General features: G+C 26.2%; 6 protein-coding genes across 6 annotated transcripts; 2 read left to right on the top strand and 4 right to left on the bottom strand.

Moving 5' to 3' along the window:
* Positions 1–10: 10 nt before the first annotated feature.
* Positions 11–1,001, bottom strand: LOC116806150 (NADH-ubiquinone oxidoreductase chain 2-like; the record flags this gene model as incomplete). Its single annotated transcript, XM_043215824.1, is given in 2 exon segments — positions 11–781; positions 957–1,001. Coding segments are annotated over 2 exon segments (816 nt in total), but the record flags the coding sequence as incomplete, so codon positions are not given.
* A 1,716-nt stretch (positions 1,002–2,717) lies between these two features.
* On the top strand, positions 2,718–5,204 carry LOC116806146 (NADH-ubiquinone oxidoreductase chain 1-like; the record flags this gene model as incomplete). Its single annotated transcript, XM_043215823.1, is given in 2 exon segments — positions 2,718–2,750; positions 4,263–5,204. Coding segments are annotated over 2 exon segments (975 nt in total), but the record flags the coding sequence as incomplete, so codon positions are not given.
* A 25-nt stretch (positions 5,205–5,229) lies between these two features.
* Positions 5,230–6,446, bottom strand: LOC116806148 (cytochrome b-like). The gene is given in 1 exon segment (XM_043215822.1): positions 5,230–6,446. A coding segment is annotated over 1 exon segment (819 nt). The 5' UTR covers positions 6,432–6,446; the 3' UTR covers positions 5,230–5,612.
* A 439-nt stretch (positions 6,447–6,885) lies between these two features.
* LOC116806149 (NADH-ubiquinone oxidoreductase chain 5-like) lies at positions 6,886–10,349 on the top strand. The gene is given in 2 exon segments (XM_032742227.2): positions 6,886–6,889; positions 9,167–10,349. Coding segments are annotated over 2 exon segments (1,122 nt in total). The 3' UTR covers positions 10,285–10,349.
* A 1,808-nt stretch (positions 10,350–12,157) lies between these two features.
* On the bottom strand, positions 12,158–13,840 carry LOC116806152 (cytochrome c oxidase subunit 2-like). The gene is given in 1 exon segment (XM_032742228.2): positions 12,158–13,840. A coding segment is annotated over 1 exon segment (666 nt). The 5' UTR covers positions 13,826–13,840; the 3' UTR covers positions 12,158–13,159.
* Positions 13,841–13,896: 56 nt separating this feature from the next.
* LOC116806151 (cytochrome c oxidase subunit 1-like) lies at positions 13,897–15,428 on the bottom strand (the record flags this gene model as incomplete). The annotated part of the gene is given in 1 exon segment (XM_043215821.1): positions 13,897–15,428. A coding segment is annotated over 1 exon segment (1,530 nt), but the record flags the coding sequence as incomplete, so codon positions are not given.
* Between the last annotated feature and the right edge of the window lie 12,064 nt (positions 15,429–27,492).

Below are 27,492 nucleotides of genomic sequence, written 5' to 3'. Positions count from 1 at the left end.
AAAAATGGGGGAGACCCCCTAGGGATAAAAAATTTATAAAAAGAGTAAATTTTAAAATCTTATTTTGTAAAAATCACGAAAATAATTGATTTAAATGAAATAATTTAAAAATATTAAATATAAAAGTTAAAACAAAAGATAAAAAAGAATAAAATAAAAAATAAATTATTCAAATTGATTCTCTAATTGTTAAGGCTCTTAATATTCATCCTAAATGATTGATTGATGAAAAAGCTATTAATTTACGGAGAGAAGTTTGATTTAATCCCCCAATTGCTCCTACAATAACAGATAAAATTACTCTAATTATTAATAAATTTTTTAAATTTAAATAGGAAATTAATATTAGAGGTGCAATTTTTTGTCACGTTATTAATATTAATGCATTTATTCAAGTTAAACCCTCTATTAAATTAGGAAATCAAAAATGAAAGGGTGCTGCTCCTCTTTTTAATAATAAAGTTGATAATATAATTATAGAAATAAAAGATTCATTAATTTCACTATTTAAATTATTTTTTAATATTAATAAAATAACTGCAAATAATAAAACAGTTGATGCCAAAGCTTGGGTTAAAAAATATTTTAAAGAAGCTTCTGTAGATTTAAAATTATTATTATCTCTTATGAGGGGAATAAAAGATAATAGATTAATTTCTAAACCTATCCAAGCTCCTAACCAAGAATTAGAAGTTACCGTAATTAATGTTCCAATAATTATTATTGTGATAAATAAAATTTTTGAAGAATTATTAAAAATTAAAAAGAAAAGGATTAAAACCTTTATAAATGGGGTATGAACCCAGTAGCTTAATTAGCTTATCTTTTTATATTTTGGTGTATGATGCACAAAAGTTTTTGATACTTTTAGAAATAGTTTAATTCTATTAAATATAAAGTCTTTGTAAAAAAAACATAAAAACTTAATAATGAATGTGAAATTTCACATAATTTACCCTATCAAGGTAATCCTTTTCATCAGGCAATTCATTATCAATCATTATCCACCTATTTTTTTTTTTTTTTTTTTGTGTATTTACTCGTAAGTTTTTAAAAATATTTGTTTTTAAAAAATAGTATTTATTTAATTTTAATAATGTATTTTAGTAATAATTTTTTAACAGTATATTTTTTTATAGTAATAATTAAATTTTTCTATATAGATATATATATTATAATAAATCTTCAACAATATATAAATATATAAATATATAATAATTTATAAAACTAATATTAATTTATATAAATAAAAAGAATAATAGATAAATCTTTTATATATAGATTTTTTTTTACCATATTTGTAAATATTTTTGGATTGCGAAATTTTTTATTTAAATTGTTATCTATATAATAATATAGTAAATATTTATATATATATATATTATCTATTAATCTAGAACTAGTATACAAAAATTTAATTTATTGATTTATTAATTTTAAAATTGATACATTTTCTTTTTACCTAATTTTTTATAAATTGATAAAAAAAAAAAAAAAATGTAGGTGATTTTTTAATAGTGTATAAATTGTCATAAATTTAATTACATTATTGATGTTTATTGATTAATTAAATTTAGTTATTTGTATAAATAAATAATTAAATTTAATGTTTATTAATTAAAATTATTTTAAATAATTTTTACTTTTTTTTAAAAAAAGTAAATTTATAAAATTATTTAATTTTGTAATATTTTAAAATTATTAAATTGAAAAAATTATTATATTTAAAATTTACTAAAATGTATTATTTTCGTAAAATATACCAGTTTTTAAAAAACAAATAATTTTAAAATTAAAAGATTTAATAATAAAATAAGATAATATTAAGTTTTCTTTTATAAATTTGAAAGAATTTTATATTATTAGGGGTTATTTTATTAAATTTTCAGATTTAGTGATTAATAAAATTTATTTATATTAAATTTTATTTATATTTAATTTTTTATAAAAAATAAATATTTAAATTAAAATTTAATAAAAAATAAATTTTTATAAAAATTTATAAATTAAATTTTAAAGTTTTATTTTGGCTTAATAATTTGTTATTAATTTGATTTATATGTAAATTTTTTGTATGAATTTGTATTAATTTTAAAAATTAATATATTTATTATAATCGCAGTAATTAATTTTATTAATTAAAGAAATTTAGAAATAGCAATATTAAAAAGTATAGATTAAATTGGTGCCAGCAATCGCGGTTATACTAATTATACAAATAAATTTTTTTAGTGAAAGTTAAATTGATATGATATATTAAATATAATTAAATTTATTAAGTGAAATTTTAAATTTAAATTTTTTATAATTTAATTAATTGAGACTTGAAAATTTTAACAAAAAACTAGGATTAGATACCCTATTATTTAAAATATAATTATAAACACTTAAGTAGTAATAGTTATGTTCTTGAAACTTAAAAAATTTGGCGGTATTTTAGTCTATCCAGAGGAACCTGTTTTGTAATCGATAATCCACGATGGACCTTTCTTAAATTTGTTGTCAGTTTATATACCGTCGTTATCAGAATATTTTATAAGAATAATAATATTCAATAATTTTAATTAAAATTTATATCAGATCAAGGTGTAGCTTATATTTAAGTAATAATGGGTTACAATAAATATATTTATACGGATAAAATTATGAAAAAATTTTTAAAGGTGGATTTGGTAGTAAAATTATAAAGATTAATAATTTGATTTTAGCTCTAAAATATGTACACATCGCCCGTCGCTCTTATTATTAAGGTAAGATAAGTCGTAACATAGTAGATGTACTGGAAAGTGTATCTAGAATGACAATTTAAAGCTTATTAAGTAAAGCATTTCATTTACATTGAAAAGATTTTTGTGCAAATCAATATAGATTGATTAGATTTTATTTATTAATTTTGTTTATTTTAATTTTAAGTATTAAAAATAATTATACAGAAAAAAGTTTTAGTATTGTTTAAAGAAAAAATAAATTTAATAATAGTTTAATAGTATTGTAAAAGAAAATTGAAATAATTTGAAAAATTTTTATTTAAAAAGAAAATTTAATTTATTGTACCTTGTGTATCAGCGTTTATTAAATAAAAAATATTTATAATTTATTTTTCTCGATTTTAAAAGAGTTAATATAATATTAAAGTTAATGTAATAAAATTATTTTTCATATTATATTAGAAATGAAATGTTATTCGTTTTTAAAGGTATCTAGTTTTTCAAGAAATGAATTAAATTCAGAAATTGTAAATTTATTTAAAAATTTGTTTAATTAAATAATTTATAATTTTAATATTTTATGGGATAAGCTATAAAATAAATTTTTAAAAATAATAAATAAGTTTAATAAATATATGCTTAGAATTAGCAATTGTTTATAATTATGTTATAATTTATTTTATAAATAAAATTATTTATTAAATTTTAAATATTTATTGAAATATTATTTGTAATTTTTTAAATTAATTAATAATGATAAAATTAGTATATTTATATTGTAAAAATAAATTTAAATGAAAAGTTTATGTAAAGAATTCGGCAAAAATAATGTTCGCCTGTTTAACAAAAACATGTCTTTTTGAAATAAATTTAAAGTCTAACCTGCCCACTGAAAATTTTAAATGGCCGCAGTATTCTAACTGTGCAAAGGTAGCATAATCATTAGTCTTTTAATTGAAGGCTGGAATGAATGGTTGGACGAAATATTAACTGTTTCATTTAAATTTTTTATAGAATTTTATTTTTTAGTCAAAAAGCTAAAATAAATTTAAAAGACGAGAAGACCCTATAAATCTTTATATTTTGTTTATTTTAATTATAAAGATTATTTTTATTATAATAAATTAAAATATTTTATTGGGGTGATATTAAAATTTAAAAAACTTTTAATTTTTAAAACCATTAATTTATGAATAATTGATCCATTAATAATGATTAAAAATTTAAGTTACTTTAGGGATAACAGCGTAATTTTTTTGGAGAGTTCATATCGATAAAAAAGATTGCGACCTCGATGTTGGATTAAGATATAATTTTGGGTGTAGCCGTTCAAATTTTAAGTCTGTTCGACTTTTAAATTCTTACATGATCTGAGTTCAAACCGGCGTAAGCCAGGTTGGTTTCTATCTTTAAAAAGTTGTAATATTTTAGTACGAAAGGACCAAATATTAAAATAATTATATTTTACCTAAGAATATTATTAATTTAAATGCTATTTTGGCAGATTAGTGCAATAAATTTAGAATTTATTTATGTAATTTATATTACAAATAGCACTTGTTTTATATAGAATTAATTATGTCATTAATTGGAAGTTTATTATTAATTATTTGTGTATTAGTAAGAGTAGCTTTTTTAACATTATTAGAACGTAAAGTTTTAGGTTATATTCAAATTCGTAAAGGTCCTAATAAAGTTGGTTTAATAGGAATTCCTCAACCATTTTGTGATGCAATTAAATTATTTACAAAAGAACAAACTTATCCCCTATTATCAAATTATTTAAGATATTATATTTCTCCAATTTTATCATTATTTTTATCTTTAATTGTATGAATATGTATACCTTTTTTTGTTAAACTTTATTCATTTAATTTAGGGGGTTTATTTTTTTTATGTTGTACAAGTTTAGGAGTTTATACAGTTATGGTTGCGGGTTGATCATCTAATTCTAATTATGCTTTGTTAGGGGGTTTGCGGGCTGTTGCTCAAACTATTTCTTATGAAGTTAGATTAGCCTTAATTTTATTATCTTTTGTATTTTTAATCGGAGGTTATAATTTATTAAATTTTTATTGTTATCAAGTTTATATTTGATTTTTGTTTATTTTATTTCCTATGGCTTTAGTTTGATTAACAATTTCGTTGGCTGAAACTAATCGAACACCTTTTGATTTTGCTGAAGGAGAATCAGAATTAGTTTCAGGGTTTAATGTTGAATATAGAAGAGGGGGTTTTGCTTTAATTTTTTTAGCTGAATATGCAAGAATTTTATTTATAAGTATATTATTCTGTGTAATTTTTTTAGGGTGTGATGTTTTTAATTTATTATTTTATTTAAAATTAATATTTATTTCTTTTGTATTTATTTGGGTCCGGGGGACTTTACCACGTTTTCGTTATGATAAATTAATATATTTAGCTTGAAAATGTTTTTTATCTTTTTCATTAAATTATTTATTATTTTTTATTGGTTTTAAGATTTTATTATTTTCTTTGTTGTTATGAATTAAATTTAGTAAAGTTAATAGAAAATAAAATTTCTATCTTATGTTTTCAAAACATAAGCTTATTCAAGCTCATTAACTAATTTAATAAATTATCTCATCATTTATTTACTAAAGGATTAATTATATAATATAAAAAATAAATTAATGTTAAAATTTGTCCTAATAAAACATAAGGTTCTTCTACAGGTCGAGCCCCAATTCATGTTAATAAAATTACTGTTACTACTATAATTCAAAATAAGATTTGATTAATTGGATAAAATTGAATTCCCCGGAATTTTCTTAAATTATAAAATGGGAGAATTGCTAAAATTGCAATTGAAAGAACTAAAGCAATTACACCTCCTAATTTATTGGGGATAGATCGAAGAATAGCATATGCGAATAAAAAATATCATTCAGGTTGAATATGAGCTGGCGTAACTAATGGGTTAGCGGGGATAAAATTATCTGGATCTCCTAATAAGTTAGGTCTAATTAAAACTAAAGAAATTAATAAAAAAGTTATAATAATAAAACCAACAATATCCTTATAAGTAAAATAAGGATGAAATGGGATTTTATCAATATTAGAATTTAACCCGATAGGGTTATTTGATCCTGTTTGGTGTAAAAATAATAAATGAATTATAGTTATTGCTAGAACAATAAAAGGAAGAATAAAATGAAATGTAAAAAATCGAGTTAGAGTTGCATTATCAACAGCAAATCCTCCTCATACTCATTGTACTAAATCAATTCCTAAATATGGAACAGCAGATAATAAATTTGTAATTACAGTTGCTCCTCAGAAAGATATTTGTCCTCAAGGTAAAACATAACCTATAAAAGCTGTTCCTATAACTAAAAATAATAAAATTACTCCAATTATTCATGTTGGAGTAAATAAATAAGAGCCGTAATATACCCCTCGACCTACATGTAGATAAATACAAATAAAAAAAAATGAAGCACCATTAGCGTGTAATGTTCGTAATAATCAACCATAATTTACATCACGGCAAATATGGTTAACTCTATGAAAAGCTAGACTTACGTCTGCTGTATAATGTATTGCCAGAAATAATCCCGTTAAGATTTGAATAATTAAACAAAGTCCTAAAAGAGATCCAAAATTTCATCATCTTGAAATATTAATTGGAGCTGGTAAATCTACTAAAGCATTATTAGCAATTTTAAATAAGGGATGTGAAGATCGTAATGGTTTATTCATTAATTTATAATTCGAAGAGGTCCTTTAAATATTTTAGTAATTTTAACAACGACAATTAATGTAATTAATAAATAATTTATTAGTAAAATTGTTAAAAAATTTGTTGGAAAATTATATAATTTATTTAAAGATAAAGAATTTTCTAAAATATAAGAATATAATTTTTGAATTCTTTCTATTTCGTTATTTATAAGAAAAAATGTAGTTGAATTTTTATCAATAATAAACGAGATTAATATAAATAAAAAAATTATAACTGAAGAAATTAATGTTAATTTAATTGATAAATTAAATATTTCATTTGAAGCTAGTGATGTTACATAAATAAATAAAACAAGTATTCCCCCTAAAAAAATTAAAAATAAAATATAAGAAAATCAGAATGTTTTTGTTATTAATCCTGAAATTAAACAGATTAAAATAGTCTGGATTAATAAAGTTAATCCTATAGCCAATGGGTGAATTATATTAATAAAGATAATTGAAGTTACAAAAATTATTGAATAAAGAATTAATTGGAGAATAACAAGAGGTAGTTTATTTAAAATATTAATTTTGGGGATTAATGAAAAAGAAATTCTTTTCTCTTGAAGTTTTAAAAAATAATATTTTATTTTTGATTTACAAGACCAATGTTTTTGTTAAACTATTAAAACTAATGATTATAATTTTGTATTGAAGTCTCCCTATAATTTTATTTATTATAGGTTTATTTTGTTTTGTTTCTAATCGAAAACATTTACTTTCAATATTATTAAGTTTAGAATTTATTGTTTTAATTTTATTTTTTTTATTATTTATTTATTTAAGAATATTAAATTTTGAAAATTATTTTAGAATAATATTTTTAACATTTAGAGTTTGTGAAGGAGCATTAGGTTTATCAATTTTAGTATCAATAATTCGAACACATGGAAATGATTATTTTCAATCTTTTAGAATTATATAATGTTAAAATTAGTGTTTTTTTTATTATTTTTATCTCCAATTTGTTTTATTAATAATATATATTGAATGGTACAAATTTTATTATTTTTTATAAGTTTTATTTTTTTGTTAATAAATAATTTTTCTAATTATTTTTCTGAGATTTCTTATTATTTGGGGTGTGATTTATTATCTTATGGTTTAATTTTATTATCTTTATGAATTTGTTCATTGATATTATTGGCAAGTGAAAGAGTTAATAAATATAATAATTATAGAAATTTATTTTTATTAAATATTGTAATTTTATTATTATTACTTGTTTTAACATTTAGAAGAATAAGATTATTTATATTTTATTTATTTTTTGAAAGAAGATTAATTCCTACATTATTTTTGATTTTAGGATGAGGTTATCAACCTGAACGTTTACAAGCCGGTATTTATTTATTATTTTATACATTATTAGTTTCTTTACCTATATTAATTGGAATTTTTTATTTAATAAATAAAATGGGGACAATGAATTTTTACTTAATAAATAATTTTATATTTAATTATGATTTATTATATTTTTGTATAATATGTGCTTTTTTAGTAAAAATACCAATATTTTTAGTTCATTTATGATTGCCAAAAGCTCATGTAGAAGCTCCTGTATCAGGTTCAATAATTTTAGCTGGAATTATACTAAAATTAGGGGGATATGGAATATTGCGAGTTGTTTCTTTGTTACAATTGATAAATTTAAAATTTGGTTTTGTTTGAATTAGAATTAGATTAGTTGGAGGTGTTTTAGTTAGATTAATTTGTTTACGACAAACTGATTTAAAAGCATTAATTGCTTATTCTTCTGTTGCTCATATAGGAATTGTTTTAGCTGGGCTATTAACAATATCTTATTGAGGTTTATGCGGTTCTTATAGACTTATAATTGCTCATGGTCTTTGTTCTTCTGGTTTATTTTGTTTAGCAAATGTTTCATATGAACGTTTAGGAAGACGAAGTTTGTTAATTAATAAGGGGATATTAAATTTTATACCAGCTATAGCTCTATGGTGATTTTTATTAAGTTCTGCTAATATAGCTGCTCCCCCAACTTTAAATTTATTAGGGGAAATTTCTTTATTAAATAGAATTGTTTCTTGATCATGAGTATCTATAATTATATTATCACTTTTATCGTTTTTTAGAGCAGCTTACACTTTATATCTTTATTCATTTAGTCAACATGGAAAAATTTTTTCCGGTGTTTACTCTTTTAGAGGAGGGAAGATTCGGGAATATTTATTAATAATATTACATTGATTACCTTTAAATTTATTAATTATAAAAAGTGATATATGTTTATTGTGATTATATTTAAATAGTTTAATAAAAATACTAATTTGTGGTGTTAGTGATATGAATAAATTCATTTTAGATCGTGAAATATTTATCAATTTGTAGAATTAGATTTTTAAATTTAATTTTTATTAGAATAACATGTTTTGTATTAAGATTAAATTTTATATTAAATAATATAGTTTATTTTATTGAATGAGAAGTAGTATCATTAAATTCAATATCAATTGTTATGACATTTTTATTTGATTGAATAAGATTATTATTTATATCTTTTGTTTTAATAATTTCTTCTTTAGTAATTTATTACAGAAAAGAATATATAAGAAGTGACGTAAATATTAATCGTTTTATTATATTAGTTCTTATATTTGTTTTATCTATAATATTATTAATTATTAGACCTAATATAATTAGAATTTTATTAGGGTGAGATGGTTTAGGATTAGTATCATATTGTTTAGTGATTTATTTTCAAAACGTGAAATCTTATAATGCAGGTATATTAACAGCTTTATCTAATCGAATTGGGGATGTTGCATTATTATTAGCAATTGCTTGAATATTAAATTACGGGAGATGAAATTATATTTTTTATTTAGAAGTTATACAAAATGAATTTGAAATAATAATTATTGGTTCTTTAGTCATATTAGCTGCTATAACTAAAAGAGCACAAATTCCTTTTTCTTCATGATTACCAGCTGCTATAGCAGCTCCAACTCCGGTTTCTGCTTTAGTGCATTCTTCTACATTAGTAACAGCTGGGGTTTATTTATTAATTCGATTTAATATTCTTTTAGAAAATTCATGACTTGGTCAGTTATTATTATTATTGTCAGGGTTAACTATATTTATAGCTGGATTAGGAGCTAATTTTGAATTTGATTTAAAAAAAATTATTGCTTTATCTACTTTAAGACAACTAGGGTTAATAATAAGAATTTTATCTATAGGATTTTATAAATTAGCTATATTTCATTTGTTAACACATGCTTTATTTAAAGCTTTACTATTTATATGCGCAGGAGCAATTATTCATAATATAAATAATTCTCAAGATATTCGGTTAATAGGGGGTTTAAGAATTCATATACCTTTAACTTCTGCTTGTTTTAATGTGTCTAATTTAGCTTTATGTGGGATACCATTTTTAGCCGGATTTTATTCAAAGGATATAATTTTAGAAGTTGTTATAATTAGAAATGTTAATATATTTTCTTTTTTTTTATATTTTTTTTCAACAGGTTTAACAGTTTGTTATTCTTTTCGTTTAGTATATTATACAATAACTGGAGATTTAAATTGTAGAAGTTTAAATATATTAAATGATGAAGGTTGAATTATGTTACGAGGTATAATAGGTTTATTAATTATAAGTATTATTGGGGGAAGAACACTAAATTGATTAATTTTTCCAATTCCTTATATAATCTGTTTACCTTTATATATAAAATTATTAACTTTATTTGTTTGTATTTCTGGAGGTTTATTTGGTTATGTAATTTCTTTAATAAAGTTATACACTTTAAATAAATCATTAATGTTGTATAATACAACAAGTTTTTTAGGATCTATATGATTTATACCTTTTATAAGAACATATGGAATTATTTTCTATCCTTTAAATTTAGGGCAGATTGTGAGAAAAAGATTTGATCAAGGTTGATCTGAATATTTTGGGGGTCAGCATTTATATAATAAATTAATAACTTATTCACAAACTTTATTTTTAATACATAATAATAATTTAAAAATTTATTTATTATTATTTGTATTTTGAATTTTAATTTTATTTAATTTTTTATTATTTTTATATTCAAATAGCTTATATTTAGAGTATGACACTGAAGATGTTATGGAGATTAATTAATCTTTGAATATTAGTGAATTAAAATTAGTAATTTATAAAAATAATTATTTTATTTTTACAATGAAAATGTAAAGTTTTATTTTAAACTATATAAATAGAAGTATAAATGGAATTTAACCATTAAAAGAAAAAAGTTAGCAGCTTTTACTTGATCACCATACTTCCTTAATTGGAGTATGAACTCAATTTTATCATTAACAGTGATAGACCTCTATTTTGGTTTCAATTAAAGAATAAGGGTAAATTTACCTAAAATTAGGTCGAAACTAATTGCAATTAATCGCTTCATATTCAATAAATTTAAGGTAGATTGAAAAATCAATACTTTTTGAATGCAAATCAAATGTTATAATTAACTACAACCCTATTAATTAGATCAATTTAATATTCCTTGATTTCATTCATGGTAAAGACCAATTAATAAGATTAAAATAAAAATTATGGAAGTAATTGATCAAATTATTAAATTTGAAAATTTAAAAATAATAATTATAGGTAAAATTAAAGCAATTTCTACATCAAAAATTAAAAAAATAATAGTAATTAAAAAAAATCGTAATGAAAAAGGAAGGCGAGAAGATGATTTTGGGTCAAAACCACATTCAAATGGAGATCTTTTTTCTCGATCTACTAAAGTTTTTTTTGACAAAATTGAAGCTAAAATTATAACAATAAAAGAAATTATTATAATAATTGAGGCAATAAAGATAATTGAAAAAATTATCTATACTATTATTAATAGACCTTATGATTGGAAGTCAAATATACTTTTATACTATATAGATTTTAAATAATTATCCACCTCATCAGTAAATAGTAATATATAAAAATAATCAAACTACATCGACAAAGTGTCAATATCAAGCTGCTGCTTCAAATCCAAAGTGGTGATTTTTAGAAAAATGATTATTTAAATGTCGTAATAAACAAACTAATAAAAAAGTTGTTCCAATTAAAACATGAATTCCATGGAATCCAGTTGCTATAAAAAAAGTAGATCCATAAACTGAGTCTGCAATTGTAAAAGGAGCTTCAATATATTCATAAGCTTGAAGAATAGTAAAGTAAACTCCTAAAAGTACAGTAAAAAATAACCCTTGTGTTGTTTGTGAATGATTTCCTTCTATTAAACTATGATGAGCTCATGTTACAGTAACCCCTGAAGCCAATAAAATTGCAGTATTTAATAAAGGAATTTGAAATGGGTTAAAAGAAATAATTCCTATAGGCGGTCATGAAGCCCCTAATTCAATTGCTGGGGATAAACTTCTATGAAAAAAAGCTCAAAAAAATCTTACAAAAAATAAAATTTCTGAAACAATAAATAAAATTATTCCTCATCGTAATCCAATTGTTACTGCGTAAGTATGTAATCCTTGATATGTACCTTCTCGAGACACATCCCGTCATCACTGATAAACAGTTAAAATTGTAATAATATTTCCTAAAAAAAATAAAGAGACATCATATTGATGAAATCATTTAATTATACCTGAAACAGTTGTTATAGCTCCAATTGCACCTGTTAAAGGTCAAGGGCTATAATCAACTAAATGAAAGGGGTGGTTAGCATGTGAAGACATTAATTTATAAGTTTTAGTTAACTTCTCTAGAGTATAAAGTTCTTAAAACTGCAAAAACATAAGATTGAATTATAGCAACAGCAGATTCAAGAACTAACAAAGCAATTTGTCCAATTAGTAAAAATGTAACTAATATATAAGATATTGAAGGCCCCGTATTTCCTAATAAAGTCAATAACAGATGTCCTGCAATTATATTAGCAGTTAACCGAACAGCTAAAGTTCCAGGTCGAATTACATTTCTAATAGATTCAATGCATACTATAAAAGGTATAAGGATTGCAGGAGTTCCTTGAGGAACTAAGTGAGCAAATATATGTTGTGTGTGATTAATTCATCCATATAATATAAATGAAAGTCATAAAGGTAAAGCTAATGTTAAGGTTAAAGTTAAATGTCTTGTTCTTGTAAAAATGTAAGGAAATAAACCCATAAAATTATTAAATAAAATTAAAGAAAATAATGAAATAAAAATAAATGTAGACCCATTATGACCTGAAGGTCCTAAAAGAGTTTTAAATTCTTTATGAAGTGTTGAAAGAATAGTATTTCAAAAGATATTATAACGTGATGGTATTAATCAATAAATTGAAGGAATTATTAAAAGTCCTAAAAAAGTTCTTAATCAATTTAAAGAAAGACCAAAAATTGCTGATGGATCAAATACAGAAAATAAATTTGTTATCATTTTCAATTTATTGAATTTAAATTTATACTTTTTAATTCATTTGATTTAGGTGAAGAAGGTATATAAGCATAATAATTAATTGAACAGAATAAAATAAAAATCATCGAAAATAAAAAAAATAAAAGTAATCATCTAATTGGGGCTATTTGTGGAATTAAAAAATATTAATAATTTAATAATTTTAGTTTGACATACTAATGTTATAATTTAACTAATTTTTTCATTAGAAGTAAACGCTAATTTACTATAAAATGGTTTAAGAGACCAGTACTTGCTTTCAGTCATCTAATGAAGAATTTACACTATTAGAAATTCATTTAATAAAATAATTTACAGGAACACTTTCAATTACAATAGGTATAAAACTATGATTAGCTCCACAAATTTCTGAACATTGTCCATAAAATAAACCTGGTCGGTTGATAAAAAAATTAGTTTGATTTAATCGACCAGGAGTTCCATCAACTTTTACACCTAAAGCAGGAATTGTTCATGAATGAATTACGTCAGCTGCTGTTACTAAAATTCGAATTTGAGAATTTATCGGTAAAATAATTCGGTTATCAACATCTAAAAGTCGAAATCCATCATTTGCTAATTCATTTGTGGGAATTATATATGAATCAAATTCAACATTATTAAAATCTGAATATTCATAACTTCAGTATCACTGGTGTCCAATTCTTTTTAAAGTTACAGATGGTTCATTAATTTCATCTAAAAGATATAAAAGACGTAAGGAAGGAAGTGCAATAAATAATAAAATAATTGCAGGTAAAATTGTTCAGATTATTTCAATTAATTGCCCATGAAGAAGAAATCGATTAATATAACTATTAAAAAATAATATAAATATTAAATAACCTACTAAAACAGTAATTATTACTAAAATTAATAAAGCATGATCGTGGAAAAAAATAAGTTGTTCTATTAAAGGTGAAGCTCTATCTTGGAGACCTAGGTTAGCTCATGTTGACATTAAATTTCTGATAAAAGTAAAATACTTTATATACGGAGCTTAAATCCGTTGCACTAATCTGCCATATCAGAAATTAATTAGTTAATAAAGGTAATTCAGAATATCTATGTTCAGCAGGTGGGGTATTTTGGTATCATTCAATAGAAGAATTTAATTGTATAGGATAAATTACTTGACGTTGGGATACTAAACTTTCTCAAATAATATAAAAAAAGAATAAAATTCCTAATAAAGAAATTGTTGAACCAATTGTGGAAATTACATTTCATGTAGTGTAAGCGTCTGGGTAATCAGAATAACGTCGAGGTATACCGGCTAACCCTAAAAAATGTTGTGGGAAAAATGTTAAATTTACTCCAATAAATATAATAATAAATTGACTTTTTAACCATTTATTATTTAAAGTTAATCCTGTAAATAATGGATATCAATGAACAAATCCTGCTATAATAGCAAATACGGCTCCTATAGAAAGTACATAATGAAAGTGAGCGACAACATAATATGTGTCATGTAAAATAATATCAACAGATGAATTAGCTAAAACAACTCCTGTTAAACCTCCGACTGTGAATAAAAATACAAACCCTAAAGCTCATAAAATTGCGGGGGAATAAGAAAGTTGAGTTCCATGTAAAGTAGCAAGTCATCTAAAAATTTTAATTCCTGTAGGAACTGCAATAATTATAGTTGCAGATGTAAAATAAGCCCGAGTATCAACATCTATTCCAACTGTGAATATATGGTGGGCTCAGACAATAAATCCTAATAAACCAATTGCTAATATAGCGTAAATTATTCCTAAAGAACCGAAAGTTTCCTTTTTACCTGATTCTTGGCTAATAATATGAGAAATTATTCCAAACCCGGGTAAAATTAAAATATAAACTTCTGGGTGTCCAAAAAATCAAAATAAGTGTTGGTATAGAATTGGATCCCCTCCTCCTGCTGGGTCAAAAAATGAAGTATTTAAATTTCGATCTGTTAATAGTATTGTAATTGCTCCAGCTAACACTGGTAGAGATAAAAGTAATAATAATGCTGTAATTGCTACTGATCAGACAAATAATGGTATTCGATCTAAAGTAATTCCTGAAGATCGTATATTAATTACTGTTGTAATAAAATTTACAGCTCCTAAAATTGATGAAATTCCGGCTAAATGTAAAGAGAAAATAGCTAAATCAACAGAAGCACCGCCGTGAGCAATTCCTGAAGATAAAGGAGGGTAAACAGTTCAACCTGTTCCAGCTCCATTTTCTACTATACTTCTTACTAATAAAAGTGTTAGAGCAGGAGGAAGTAATCAAAAACTTATATTATTTATTCGAGGGAATGCTATATCAGGAGCTCCTAGTATTAAAGGAACTAATCAATTTCCAAATCCTCCAATTATAATTGGTATAACTATAAAAAAAATCATAACAAAAGCATGAGCAGTAACAATAACATTATAAATTTGGTCATCTCCGATCAAAGCTCCTGGATGTCCTAATTCAGCTCGAATTAAAATTCTTAAAGATGTTCCTACTATTCCGGCTCATGCACCAAAAATAAAATATAAAGTTCCAATATCTTTATGATTTGTTGAAAATAATCATTGTCGCGATTAAGTGGCTGAAGTTTAGGCGATAGATTGTAAATCTATTTATAAGAAATTTTCTTCTTAATCATTTACACAAAGGTCTTATAGTCAACAATGATATTAAACTGCAATTTTAAAGGAGTAAAAATTACTAAGGCTTAAAGAATTATCTATATTTATAGCTTTGAAGGCTATTAGTTTATTTAACTTAAAGCCTTAATTAAAATATAAAATAAAATAATGAAATTAAAAACAAACCAAAAATAGATAAAAAAGTTATAATTGTATATAAATTTATATTAAAATTGTTAATGTGAGAATTTATAGCTCAATTATTTTCTGAATAATTAAGTATAAAAGCTGAATAACAAATTCGTAAATAGAAAAATAATGTGATTAATGTTGATATTAATAAAATTATTAATTGAAAATATTGATTACAGAAAGTTAATTGTTGAATAACAATTCATTTAGGTAAAAATCCTAAGGAAAAGATACATCCCGTTTGAATTTGAAAACAGAAACTTAAAACGTCAATTTCTCGAAATGACTTCGAGACAACATATTTTCAGCTTTTGATGCAGAGTCAAAATATATAAAAAGGGCTTCATAATGTTGAAAGAAATTCTAACTTCTGACAATTATTGGCGAAGATACATCCGTTTGAATTTGGAAACAGAAACTTAAAACGTCAATTTCTCGAAATGACTTCGAGACTACATATTTTCAGATTTTGATGCAGAATCAAAATATATAAAAAGGGCTTCATAATGTTGAAAGAAATTCTAACTTCTGACAATTATTGGCGAAGATACATCCGTTTGAATTTGGAAACAGAAACTTAAAACGTCAATTTCTCGAAATGACTTCGAGACTACATATTTTCAGCTTTTGATGCAGGGTCAAAATATATAAAAAGGGCTTCATAATGTTGAAAGAAATTCTAACTTCTGACAATTATCTACAACAATCCACTCTTTTGATGCAGAGTCAAAATATATAAAAAGGGCTTCATAATGTTGAAAGAAATTCTAACTTCTGACAATTATTGGCGAAGATACATCCGTTTGAATTTGGAAACAGAAACTTAAAACGTCAATTTCTCGAAATGACTTCGAGACTACATATTTTCAGCTTTTGATGCATAGTCAAAATATATAAAAAGGGCTTCATAATGTTGAAAGAAATTCTAACTTCTGACAATTATTGGCGAAGATACATCCGTTTGAATTTGGAAACAGAAACTTAAAACGTCAATTTCTCGAAATGACTTCGAGACTACATATTTTCAGCTTTTGATGCAGGGTCAAAATATGTAAAAAGGGCTTCATAATGTTGAAAGAAATTCTAACTTCTGATGATGCAGAGTCAAAATATATAAAAAGGGCTTCATAATGTTGAAAGAAATTCTAACTTCTGACAATTATTGGCGAAGATACATCCGTTTGAATTTGGAAACAGAAACTTAAAACGTCAATTTCTCGAAATGACTTCGAGACTACATATTTTCAGCTTTTGATGCAGGGTCAAAATATGTAAAAAGGGCTTCATAATGTTGAAAGAAATTCTAACTTCTGACAATTATTGGCGAAGATACATCCAGGGTTTGAATTTGGAAACAGAAACTTAAAACGTCAATTTCTCGAAATGACTTCGAGACTACATATTTTCAGCTTTTGATGCAGAGTCAAAATATATAAAAAGGGCTTCATAATGTTGAAAGAAATTCTAACTTCTGACAATTATTGGCGAAGATACATCCGTTTGAATTTGGAAACAGAAACTTAAAACGTCAATTTCTCGAAATGACTTCGCGACTACATATTTTCAGCTTTTGATGCAGAGTCAAAATATATAAAAAGGGCTTCATAATGTTGAAAGAAATTCTAACTTCTGACAATTATTGGCGAAGATACATCCGTTTGAATTTGGAAACAGAAACTTAAAACGTCAATTTCTCGAAATGACTTCGAGACTACATATTTTCAGCTTTTGATGCAGAATCAAAATATATAAAAAGGGCTTCATAATGTTGAAAGAAATTCTAACTTCTGACAATTATTGGCGAAGATACATCCGTTTGAATTTGGAAACAGAAACTTAAAACGTCAATTTCTCGAAATGACTTCGAGACTACATATTTTCAGCTTTTGATGCAGAGTCAAAATATATAAAAAGGGCTTCATAATGTTGAAAGAAATTCTAACTTCTGACAATTATTGGCGAAGATACATCCGTTTGAATTTGGAAACAGAAACTTAAAACGTCAATTTCTCGAAATGACTTCGAGACTACATATTTTCAGCTTTTGATGCAGAGTCAAAATATATAAAAAGGGCTTCATAATGTTGAAAGAAATTCTAACTTCTGACAATTATTGGCGAAGATACATCCGTTTGAATTTGGAAACAGAAACTTAAAACGTCAATTTCTCGAAATGACTTCGAGACTACATATTTTCAGCTTTTGATGCAGAGTCAAAATATATAAAAAGGGCTTCATAATGTTGAAAGAAATTCTAACTTCTGACAATTATTGGCGAAGATACATCCGTTTGAATTTGGAAACAGAAACTTAAAACGTCAATTTCTCGAAATGACTTCGAGACTACATATTTTCAGCTTTTGATGCAGGGTCAAAATATATAAAAAGGGCTTCATAATGTTGAAAGAAATTCTTAGACTACATATTTTCAGCTTTTGATGCAGAATCAAAATATATAAAAAGGGCTTCATAATGTTGAAAGAAATTCTAACTTCTGACAATTATTGGCGAAGATACATCCGTTTGAATTTGGAAACAGAAACTTAAAACGTCAATTTCTCGAAATGACTTCGAGACTACATATTTTCAGCTTTTGATGCAGGGTCAAAATATATAAAAAGGGCTTCATAATGTTGAAAGAAATTCTAACTTCTGACAATTATTGGCGAAGATACATCCGTTTGAATTTGGAAACAGAAACTTAAAACGTCAATTTCTCGAAATGACTTCGAGACTACATATTTTCAGCTTTTGATGCAGAATCAAAATATATAAAAAGGGCTTCATAATGTTGAAAGAAATTCTAACTTCTGACAATTATTGGCGAAGATACATCCGTTTGAATTTGGAAACAGAAACTTAAAACGTCAATTTCTCGAAATGACTTCGAGACTACATATTTTCAGCTTTTGATGCAGAGTCAAAATATATAAAAAGGGCTTCATAATGTTGAAAGAAATTCTAACTTCTGACAATTATTGGCGAAGATACATCCGTTTGAATTTGGAAACAGAAACTTAAAACGTCAATTTCTCGAAATGACTTCGAGACTAAATATTTTCAGCTTTTGATGCAGAATCAAAATATATAAAAAGGGCTTCATAATGTTGAAAGAAATTCTAACTTCTGACAATTATTGGCGAAGATACATCCGTTTGAATTTGGAAACAGAAACTTAAAACGTCAATTTCTCGAAATGACTTCGAGACTACATATTTTCAGCTTTTGATGCAGAGTCAAAATATATAAAAAGGGCTTCATAATGTTGAAAGAAATTCTAACTTCTGACAATTATTGGCGAAGATACATCCGTTTGAATTTGGAAACAGAAACTTAAAACGTCAATTTCTCGAAATGACTTCGAGACTACATATTTTCAGCTTTTGATGCAGAGTCAAAATATATAAAAAGGGCTTCATAATGTTGAAAGAAATTCTAACTTCTGACAATTATTGGCGAAGATACATCCGTTTGAATTTGGAAACAGAAACTTAAAACGTCAATTTCTCGAAATGACTTCGAGACTACATATTTTCAGCTTTTGATGCAGAGTCAAAATATATAAAAAGGGCTTCATAATGTTGAAAGAAATTCTAACTTCTGACAATTATTGGCGAAGATACATCCGTTTGAATTTGGAAACAGAAACTTAAAACGTCAATTTCTCGAAATGACTTCGAGACTACATATTTTCAGCTTTTGATGCAGAGTCAAAATATATAAAAAGGGCTTCATAATGTTGAAAGAAATTCTAACTTCTGACAATTATTGGCGAAGATACATCCGTTTGAATTTGGAAACAGAAACTTAAAACGTCAATTTCTCGAAATGACTTCGAGACTACATATTTTCAGCTTTTGATGCAGAGTCAAAATATATAAAAAGGGCTTCATAATGTTGAAAGAAATTCTAACTTCTGACAATTATTGGCGAAGATACATCCGTTTGAATTTGGAAACAGAAACTTAAAACGTCAATTTCTCGAAATGACTTCGAGACTACATATTTTCAGCTTTTGATGCAGAGTCAAAATATATAAAAAGGGCTTCATAATGTTGAAAGAAATTCTAACTTCTGACAATTATTGGCGAAGATACATCCGTTTGAATTTGGAAACAGAAACTTAAAACGTCAATTTCTCGAAATGACTTCGAGACTACATATTTTCAGCTTTTGATGCAGAGTCAAAATATATAAAAAGGGCTTCATAATGTTGAAAGAAATTCTAACTTCTGACAATTATTGGCGAAGATACATCCGTTTGAATTTGGAAACAGAAACTTAAAACGTCAATTTCTCGAAATGACTTCGAGACTACATATTTTCAGCTTTTGATGCAGAGTCAAAATATATAAAAAGGGCTTCATAATGTTGAAAGAAATTCTAACTTCTGACAATTATTGGCGAAGATACATCCGTTTGAATTTGGAAACAGAAACTTAAAACGTCAATTTCTCGAAATGACTTCGAGACTACATATTTTCAGCTTTTGATGCAGAATCAAAATATATAAAAAGGGCTTCATAATGTTGAAAGAAATTCTAACTTCTGACAATTATTGGCGAAGATACATCCGTTTGAATTTGGAAACAGAAACTTAAAACGTCAATTTCTCGAAATGACTTCGAGACTACATATTTTCAGCTTTTGATGCAGAGTCAAAATATATAAAAAGGGCTTCATAATGTTGAAAGAAATTCTAACTTCTGACAATTATTGGCGAAGATACATCCGTTTGAATTTGGAAACAGAAACTTAAAACGTCAATTTCTCGAAATGACTTCAAGACTACATATTTTCAGCTTTTGATGCAGAGTCAAAATATATAAAAAGGGCTTCATAATGTTGAAAGAAATTCTGACTTCTGACAATTATTGGCGAAGATACATTCGTTTGAATTTGGAAACAGAAACTTAAAACGTCAATTTCTCGAAATGACTTCGAGACTACATATTTTCAGCTTTTGATGCAGAATCAAAATAGATAAAAAGGGCTTCATAATGTTGAAAGAAATTCTAACTTCTGACAATTATTGGAAAAGATACATCCGTTTGAATTTGGAAACAGAAACTTAAAACGTCAATTTCTCGAAATGACTTCGAGACAACATATTTTCAGCTTTTGATGCAGAGTCAAAATATATAAAAAGGGCTTCATAATGTTGAAAGAAATTCTAACTTCTGACAATTATTGGCGAAGATACATCCGTTTGAATTTGGAAACAGAAACTTAAAACGTCAATTTCTCGAAATGACTTCGAGACTACATATTTTCAGCTTTTGATGCATAGTCAAAATATATAAAAAGGGCTTCATAATGTTGAAAGAAATTCTAACTTCTGACAATTATTGGCGAAGATACATCCGTTTGAATTTGGAAACAGAAACTTAAAACGTCAATTTCTCGAAATGACTTCGAGACTACATATTTTCAGCTTTTGATGCAGGGTCAAAATATGTAAAAAGGGCTTCATAATGTTGAAAGAAATTCTAACTTCTGATGATGCAGAATCAAAATATATAAAAAGGGCTTCATAATGTTGAAAGAAATTCTAACTTCTGACAATTATTGGCGAAGATACATCCGTTTGAATTTGGAAACAGAAACTTAAAACATCAATTTCTCGAAATGACTTCGAGACTACATATTTTCAGCTTTTGATGCAGGGTCAAAATATATAAAAAGGGCTTCATAATGTTGAAAGAAATTCTAACTTCTGACAATTATTGGCGAAGATACATCCGTTTGAATTTGGAAACAGAAACTTAAAACGTCAATTTCTCGAAATGACTTCGAGACTACATATTTTCAGCTTTTGATGCAGAGTCAAAATATATAAAAAGGGCTTCATAATGTTGAAAGAAATTCTAACTTCTGACAATTATTGGCGAAGATACATCCGTTTGAATTTGGAAACAGAAACTTAAAACGTCAATTTCTCGAAATGACTTCGAGACTACATATTTTCAGCTTTTGATGCAGAGTCAAAATATATAAAAAGGGCTTCATAATGTTGAAAGAAATTCTAACTTCTGACAATTATTGGCGAAGATACATCCGTTTGAATTTGGAAACAGAAACTTAAAACGTCAATTTCGCGAAATGACTTCGAGACTAAATATTTTCAGCTTTTGATGCAGAATCAAAATAGATAAAAAGGGCTTCATAATGTTGAAAGAAATTCTAACTTCTGACAATTATTGGAAAAGATACATCCGTTTGAATTTGGAAACAGAAACTTAAAACGTCAATTTCTCGAAATGACTTCGAGACAACATATTTTCAGCTTTTGATGCAGAGTCAAAATATATAAAAAGGGCTTCATAATGTTGAAAGAAATTCTAACTTCTGACAATTATTGGCGAAGATACATCCGTTTGAATTTGGAAACAGAAACTTAAAACGTCAATTTCTCGAAATGACTTCGAGACTACATATTTTCAGCTTTTGATGCAGGGTCAAAATATATAAAAAGGGCTTCATAATGTTGAAAGAAATTCTAACTTCTGACAATTATTGGCGAAGATACATCCGTTTGAATTTGGAAACAGAAACTTAAAACGTCAATTTCTCGAAATGACTTCGAGACTACATATTTTCAGCTTTTGATGCAGGGTCAAAATATGTAAAAAGGGCTTCATAATGTTGAAAGAAATTCTAACTTCTGACAATTATTGGCGAAGATATATCCGTTTGAATTTGGAAACAGAAACTTAAAACGTCAATTTCTTGAAATGACTTCGAGACTACATATTTTCAGCTTTTGATGCAGAATCAAAATATATAAAAAGGGCTTCATAATGTTGAAAGAAATTCTAACTTCTCGAAATGACTTCGAGACTACACATTTTCAGCTTTTGATGCAGAGTCAAAATATATAAAAAGGGCTTCATAATGTTGAAAGAAATTCTAACTTCTGACAATTATTGGCGAAGATACATCCGTTTGAATTTGGAAACAGAAACTTAAAACGTCAATTTCTCGAAATGACTTCGAGACTACATATTTTCAGCTTTTGATGCAGAATCAAAATATATAAAAAGGGCTTCATAATGTTGAAAGAAATTCTAACTTCTGACAATTATTGGCGAAGATACATCCGTTTGAATTTGGAAACAGAAACTTAAAACGTCAATTTCTCGAAATGACTTCGAGACTACATATTTTCAGCTTTTGATGCAGAATCAAAATATATAAAAAGGGCTTCATAATGTTGAAAGAAATTCTAACTTCTGACAATTATTGGCGAAGATACATCCGTTTGAATTTGGAAACAGAAACTTAAAACGTCAATTTCTCGAAATGACTTCGAGACTACATATTTTCAGCTTTTGATGCAGAGTCAAAATATATAAAAAGGGCTTCATAATGTTGAAAGAAATTCTAACTTCTGACAATTATTGGCGAAGATACATCCGTTTGAATTTGGAAACAGAAACTTAAAACGTCAATTTCTCGAAATGACTTCGAGACTACATATTTTCAGCTTTTGATGCAGAGTCAAAATATATAAAAAGGGCTTCATAATGTTGAAAGAAATTCTAACTTCTGACAATTATTGGCGAAGATACATCCGTTTGAATTTGGAAACAGAAACTTAAAACGTCAATTTCTCGAAATGACTTCGAGACTACATATTTTCAGCTTTTGATGCAGAGTCAAAATATATAAAAAGGGCTTCATAATGTTGAAAGAAATTCTAACTTCTGACAATTATTGGCGAAGATACATCCGTTTGAATTTGGAAACAGAAACTTAAAACGTCAATTTCTCGAAATGACTTCGAGACTACATATTTTCAGCTTTTGATGCAGAGTCAAAATATATAAAAAGGGCTTCATAATGTTGAAAGAAATTCTAACTTCTGACAATTATTGGCGAAGATACATCCGTTTGAATTTGGAAACAGAAACTTAAAACGTCAATTTCTCGAAATGACTTCGAGACTACATATTTTCAGCTTTTGATGCAGAATCAAAATATATAAAAAGGGCTTCATAATGTTGAAAGAAATTCTAACTTCTGACAATTATTGGCGAAGATACATCCGTTTGAATTTGGAAACAGAAACTTAAAACGTCAATTTCTCGAAATGACTTCGAGACTACATATTTTCAGCTTTTGATGCAGAGTCAAAATATATAAAAAGGGCTTCATAATGTTGAAAGAAATTCTAACTTCTGACAATTATTGGCGAAGATACATCCGTTTGAATTTGGAAACAGAAACTTAAAACGTCAATTTCTCGAAATGACTTCAAGACTACATATTTTCAGCTTTTGATGCAGAGTCAAAATATATAAAAAGGGCTTCATAATGTTGAAAGAAATTCTAACTTCTGACAATTATTGGCGAAGATACATCCGTTTGAATTTGGAAACAGAAACTTAAAACGTCAATTTCTCGAAATGACTTCGAGACTACATATTTTCAGCTTTTGATGCAGAGTCAAAATATATAAAAAGGGCTTCATAATGTTGAAAGAAATTCTAACTTCTGACAATTATTGGCGAAGATACATCCGTTTGAATTTGGAAACAGAAACTTAAAACGTCAATTTCTCGAAATGACTTCGAGACTACATATTTTCAGCTTTTGATGCAGAATCAAAATATATAAAAAAAGGCTTCATAATGTTGAAAGAAATTCTAACTTCTGACAATTATTGGCGAAGATACATCCGTTTGAATTTGGAAACAGAAACTTAAAACGTCAATTTCTCGAAATGACTTCGAGACTACATATTTTCAGCTTTTGATGCAGAGTCAAAATATATAAAAAGGGCTTCATAATGTTGAAAGAAATTCTAACTTCTGACAATTATTGGCGAAGATACATCCGTTTGAATTTGGAAACAGAAACTTAAAACGTCAATTTCTCGAAATGACTTCGAGACTACATATTTTCAGCTTTTGATGCAGAGTCAAAATATATAAAAAGGGCTTCATAATGTTGAAAGAAATTCTAACTTCTGACAATTATTGGCAAAGATACATCACCGTTTGAATTTGGAAACAGAAACTTAAAACGTCAATTTCTCGAAATGACTTCGAGACTACATATTTTCAGCTTTTGATGCAGAATCAAAATATATAAAAAGGGCTTCATAATGTTGAAAGAAATTCTAACTTCTGACAATTATTGGCGAAGATACATCCGTTTGAATTTGGAAACAGAAACTTAAAACGTCAATTTCTCGAAATGACTTCGAGACTACATATTTTCAGCTTTTGATGCAGAGTCAAAATATATAAAAAGGGCTTCATAATGTTGAAAGAAATTCTAACTTCTGACAATTATTGGCGAAGATACATCCGTTTGAATTTGGAAACAGAAACTTAAAACGTCAATTTCTCGAAATGACTTCGAGACTACATATTTTCAGCTTTTGATGCAGAGTCAAAATATATAAAAAGGGCTTCATAATGTTGAAAGAAATTCTAACTTCTGACAATTATTGGCGAAGATACATCCGTTTGAATTTGGAAACAGAAACTTAAAACGTCAATTTCTCGAAATGACTTCGAGACTACATATTTTCAGCTTTTGATGCAGAGTCAAAATATATAAAAAGGGCTTCATAATGTTGAAAGAAATTCTAACTTCTGACAATTATTGGCGAAGATACATCCGTTTGAATTTGGAAACAGAAACTTAAAACGTCAATTTCTCGAAATGACTTCGAGACTACATATTTTCAGCTTTTGATGCAGAGTCAAAATATATAAAAAGGGCTTCATAATGTTGAAAGAAATTCTAACTTCTGACAATTATTGGCGAAGATACATCCGTTTGAATTTGGAAACAGAAACTTAAAACGTCAATTTCTCGAAATGACTTCGAGACTACATATTTTCAGCTTTTGATGCAGAGTCAAAATATATAAAAAGGGCTTCATAATGTTGAAAGAAATTCTAACTTCTGACAATTATTGGCGAAGATACATCCGTTTGAATTTGGAAACAGAAACTTAAAACGTCAATTTCTCGAAATGACTTCGAGACTACATATTTTCAGCTTTTGATGCAGAGTCAAAATATATAAAAAGGGCTTCATAATGTTGAAAGAAATTCTAACTTCTGACAATTATTGGCGAAGATACATCCGTTTGAATTTGGAAACAGAAACTTAAAACGTCAATTTCTCGAAATGACTTCGAGACTACATATTTTCAGCTTTTGATGCAGAGTCAAAATATATAAAAAGGGCTTCATAATGTTGAAAGAAATTCTAACTTCTGACAATTATTGGCGAAGATACATCCGTTTGAATTTGGAAACAGAAACTTAAAACGTCAATTTCTCGAAATGACTTCGAGACTACATATTTTCAGCTTTTGATGCAGAGTCAAAATATATAAAAAGGGCTTCATAATGTTGAAAGAAATTCTAACTTCTGACAATTATTGGCGAAGATACATCCGTTTGAATTTGGAAACAGAAACTTAAAACGTCAATTTCTCGAAATGACTTCGAGACTACATATTTTCAGCTTTTGATGCAGAGTCAAAATATATAAAAAGGGCTTCATAATGTTGAAAGAAATTCTAACTTCTGACAATTATTGGCGAAGATACATCCGTTTGAATTTGGAAACAGAAACTTAAAACGTCAATTTCTCGAAATGACTTCGAGACTACATATTTTCAGCTTTTGATGCAGAGTCAAAATATATAAAAAGGGCTTCATAATGTTGAAAGAAATTCTAACTTCTGACAATTATTGGCGAAGATACATCCGTTTGAATTTGGAAACAGAAACTTAAAACGTCAATTTCTCGAAATGACTTCGAGACTACATATTTTCAGCTTTTGATGCAGAGTCAAAATATATAAAAAGGGCTTCATAATGTTGAAAGAAATTCTAACTTCTGACAATTATTGGCGAAGATACATCCGTTTGAATTTGGAAACAGAAACTTAAAACGTCAATTTCTCGAAATGACTTCGAGACTACATATTTTCAGCTTTTGATGCAGAATCAAAATATATAAAAAGGGCTTCATAATATTGAAAGAAATTCTAACTTCTCGAAATGACTTCAAGACTACATATTTTCAGCTTTTGATGCAGAATCAAAATATATAAAAAGGGCTTCATAATGTTGAAAGAAATTCTAACTGCTGACAATTATTGGCGAAGATACATCCGGTTGAATTTGGAAACAGAAACTTAAAACGTCAATTTCTCGAAATGACTTCGCGACTACATATTTTCAGCTTTTGATGCAGGGTCAAAATATATAAAAAGGGCTTCATAATGTTGAGAGAAATTCTGACTTCTGACAATTATTGGCGAAGATACATCCGTTTGAATTTGGGAAAAGAAACTTAAACCGTCAATATCTCGAAATGACTTCGAGACTACATATTTTCAGCTTTTGATGCAGAATCAAAATATATAAAAAGGGGTTCATAATGTTGAAAGAAATTCTAACTTCTAACAATTATTGGCGAAGATACATCCGTTTGAATTTGGAAACAGAAACTTAAAACGTCAATTTCTCGAAATGACTTCAAGACTACATATTTTCAGCTTTTGATGCAGAGTCAAAATATATAAAAAGGGCTTCATAATGTTGAAAGAAATTCTGACTTCTGACAATTATTGGCGAAGATACATCCGTTTGAATTTGGAAACAGAAACTTAAAACGTCAATTTCGCGAAATGACTTCGAGACTAAATATTTTCAGCTTTTGATGCAGAATCAAAATAGATAACAAGGGCTTCATAATGTTGAAAGAAATTCTAACTTCTGACAATTATTGGAAAAGATACATCCATTTGAATTTGGAAACAGAAACTTAAAACGTCAATTTC

Source organism: Drosophila grimshawi, unplaced genomic scaffold (assembly GCF_018153295.1).
Source record: "Drosophila grimshawi isolate 15287-2541.00 unplaced genomic scaffold, ASM1815329v1 contig_783, whole genome shotgun sequence".
Classification (NCBI taxonomy): Eukaryota; Metazoa; Arthropoda; class Insecta; order Diptera; family Drosophilidae; genus Drosophila; species Drosophila grimshawi.
The sequence above is the reverse complement of the archived record's forward strand: the minus strand, read 5'-3'. Positions and strand labels throughout refer to the sequence as shown.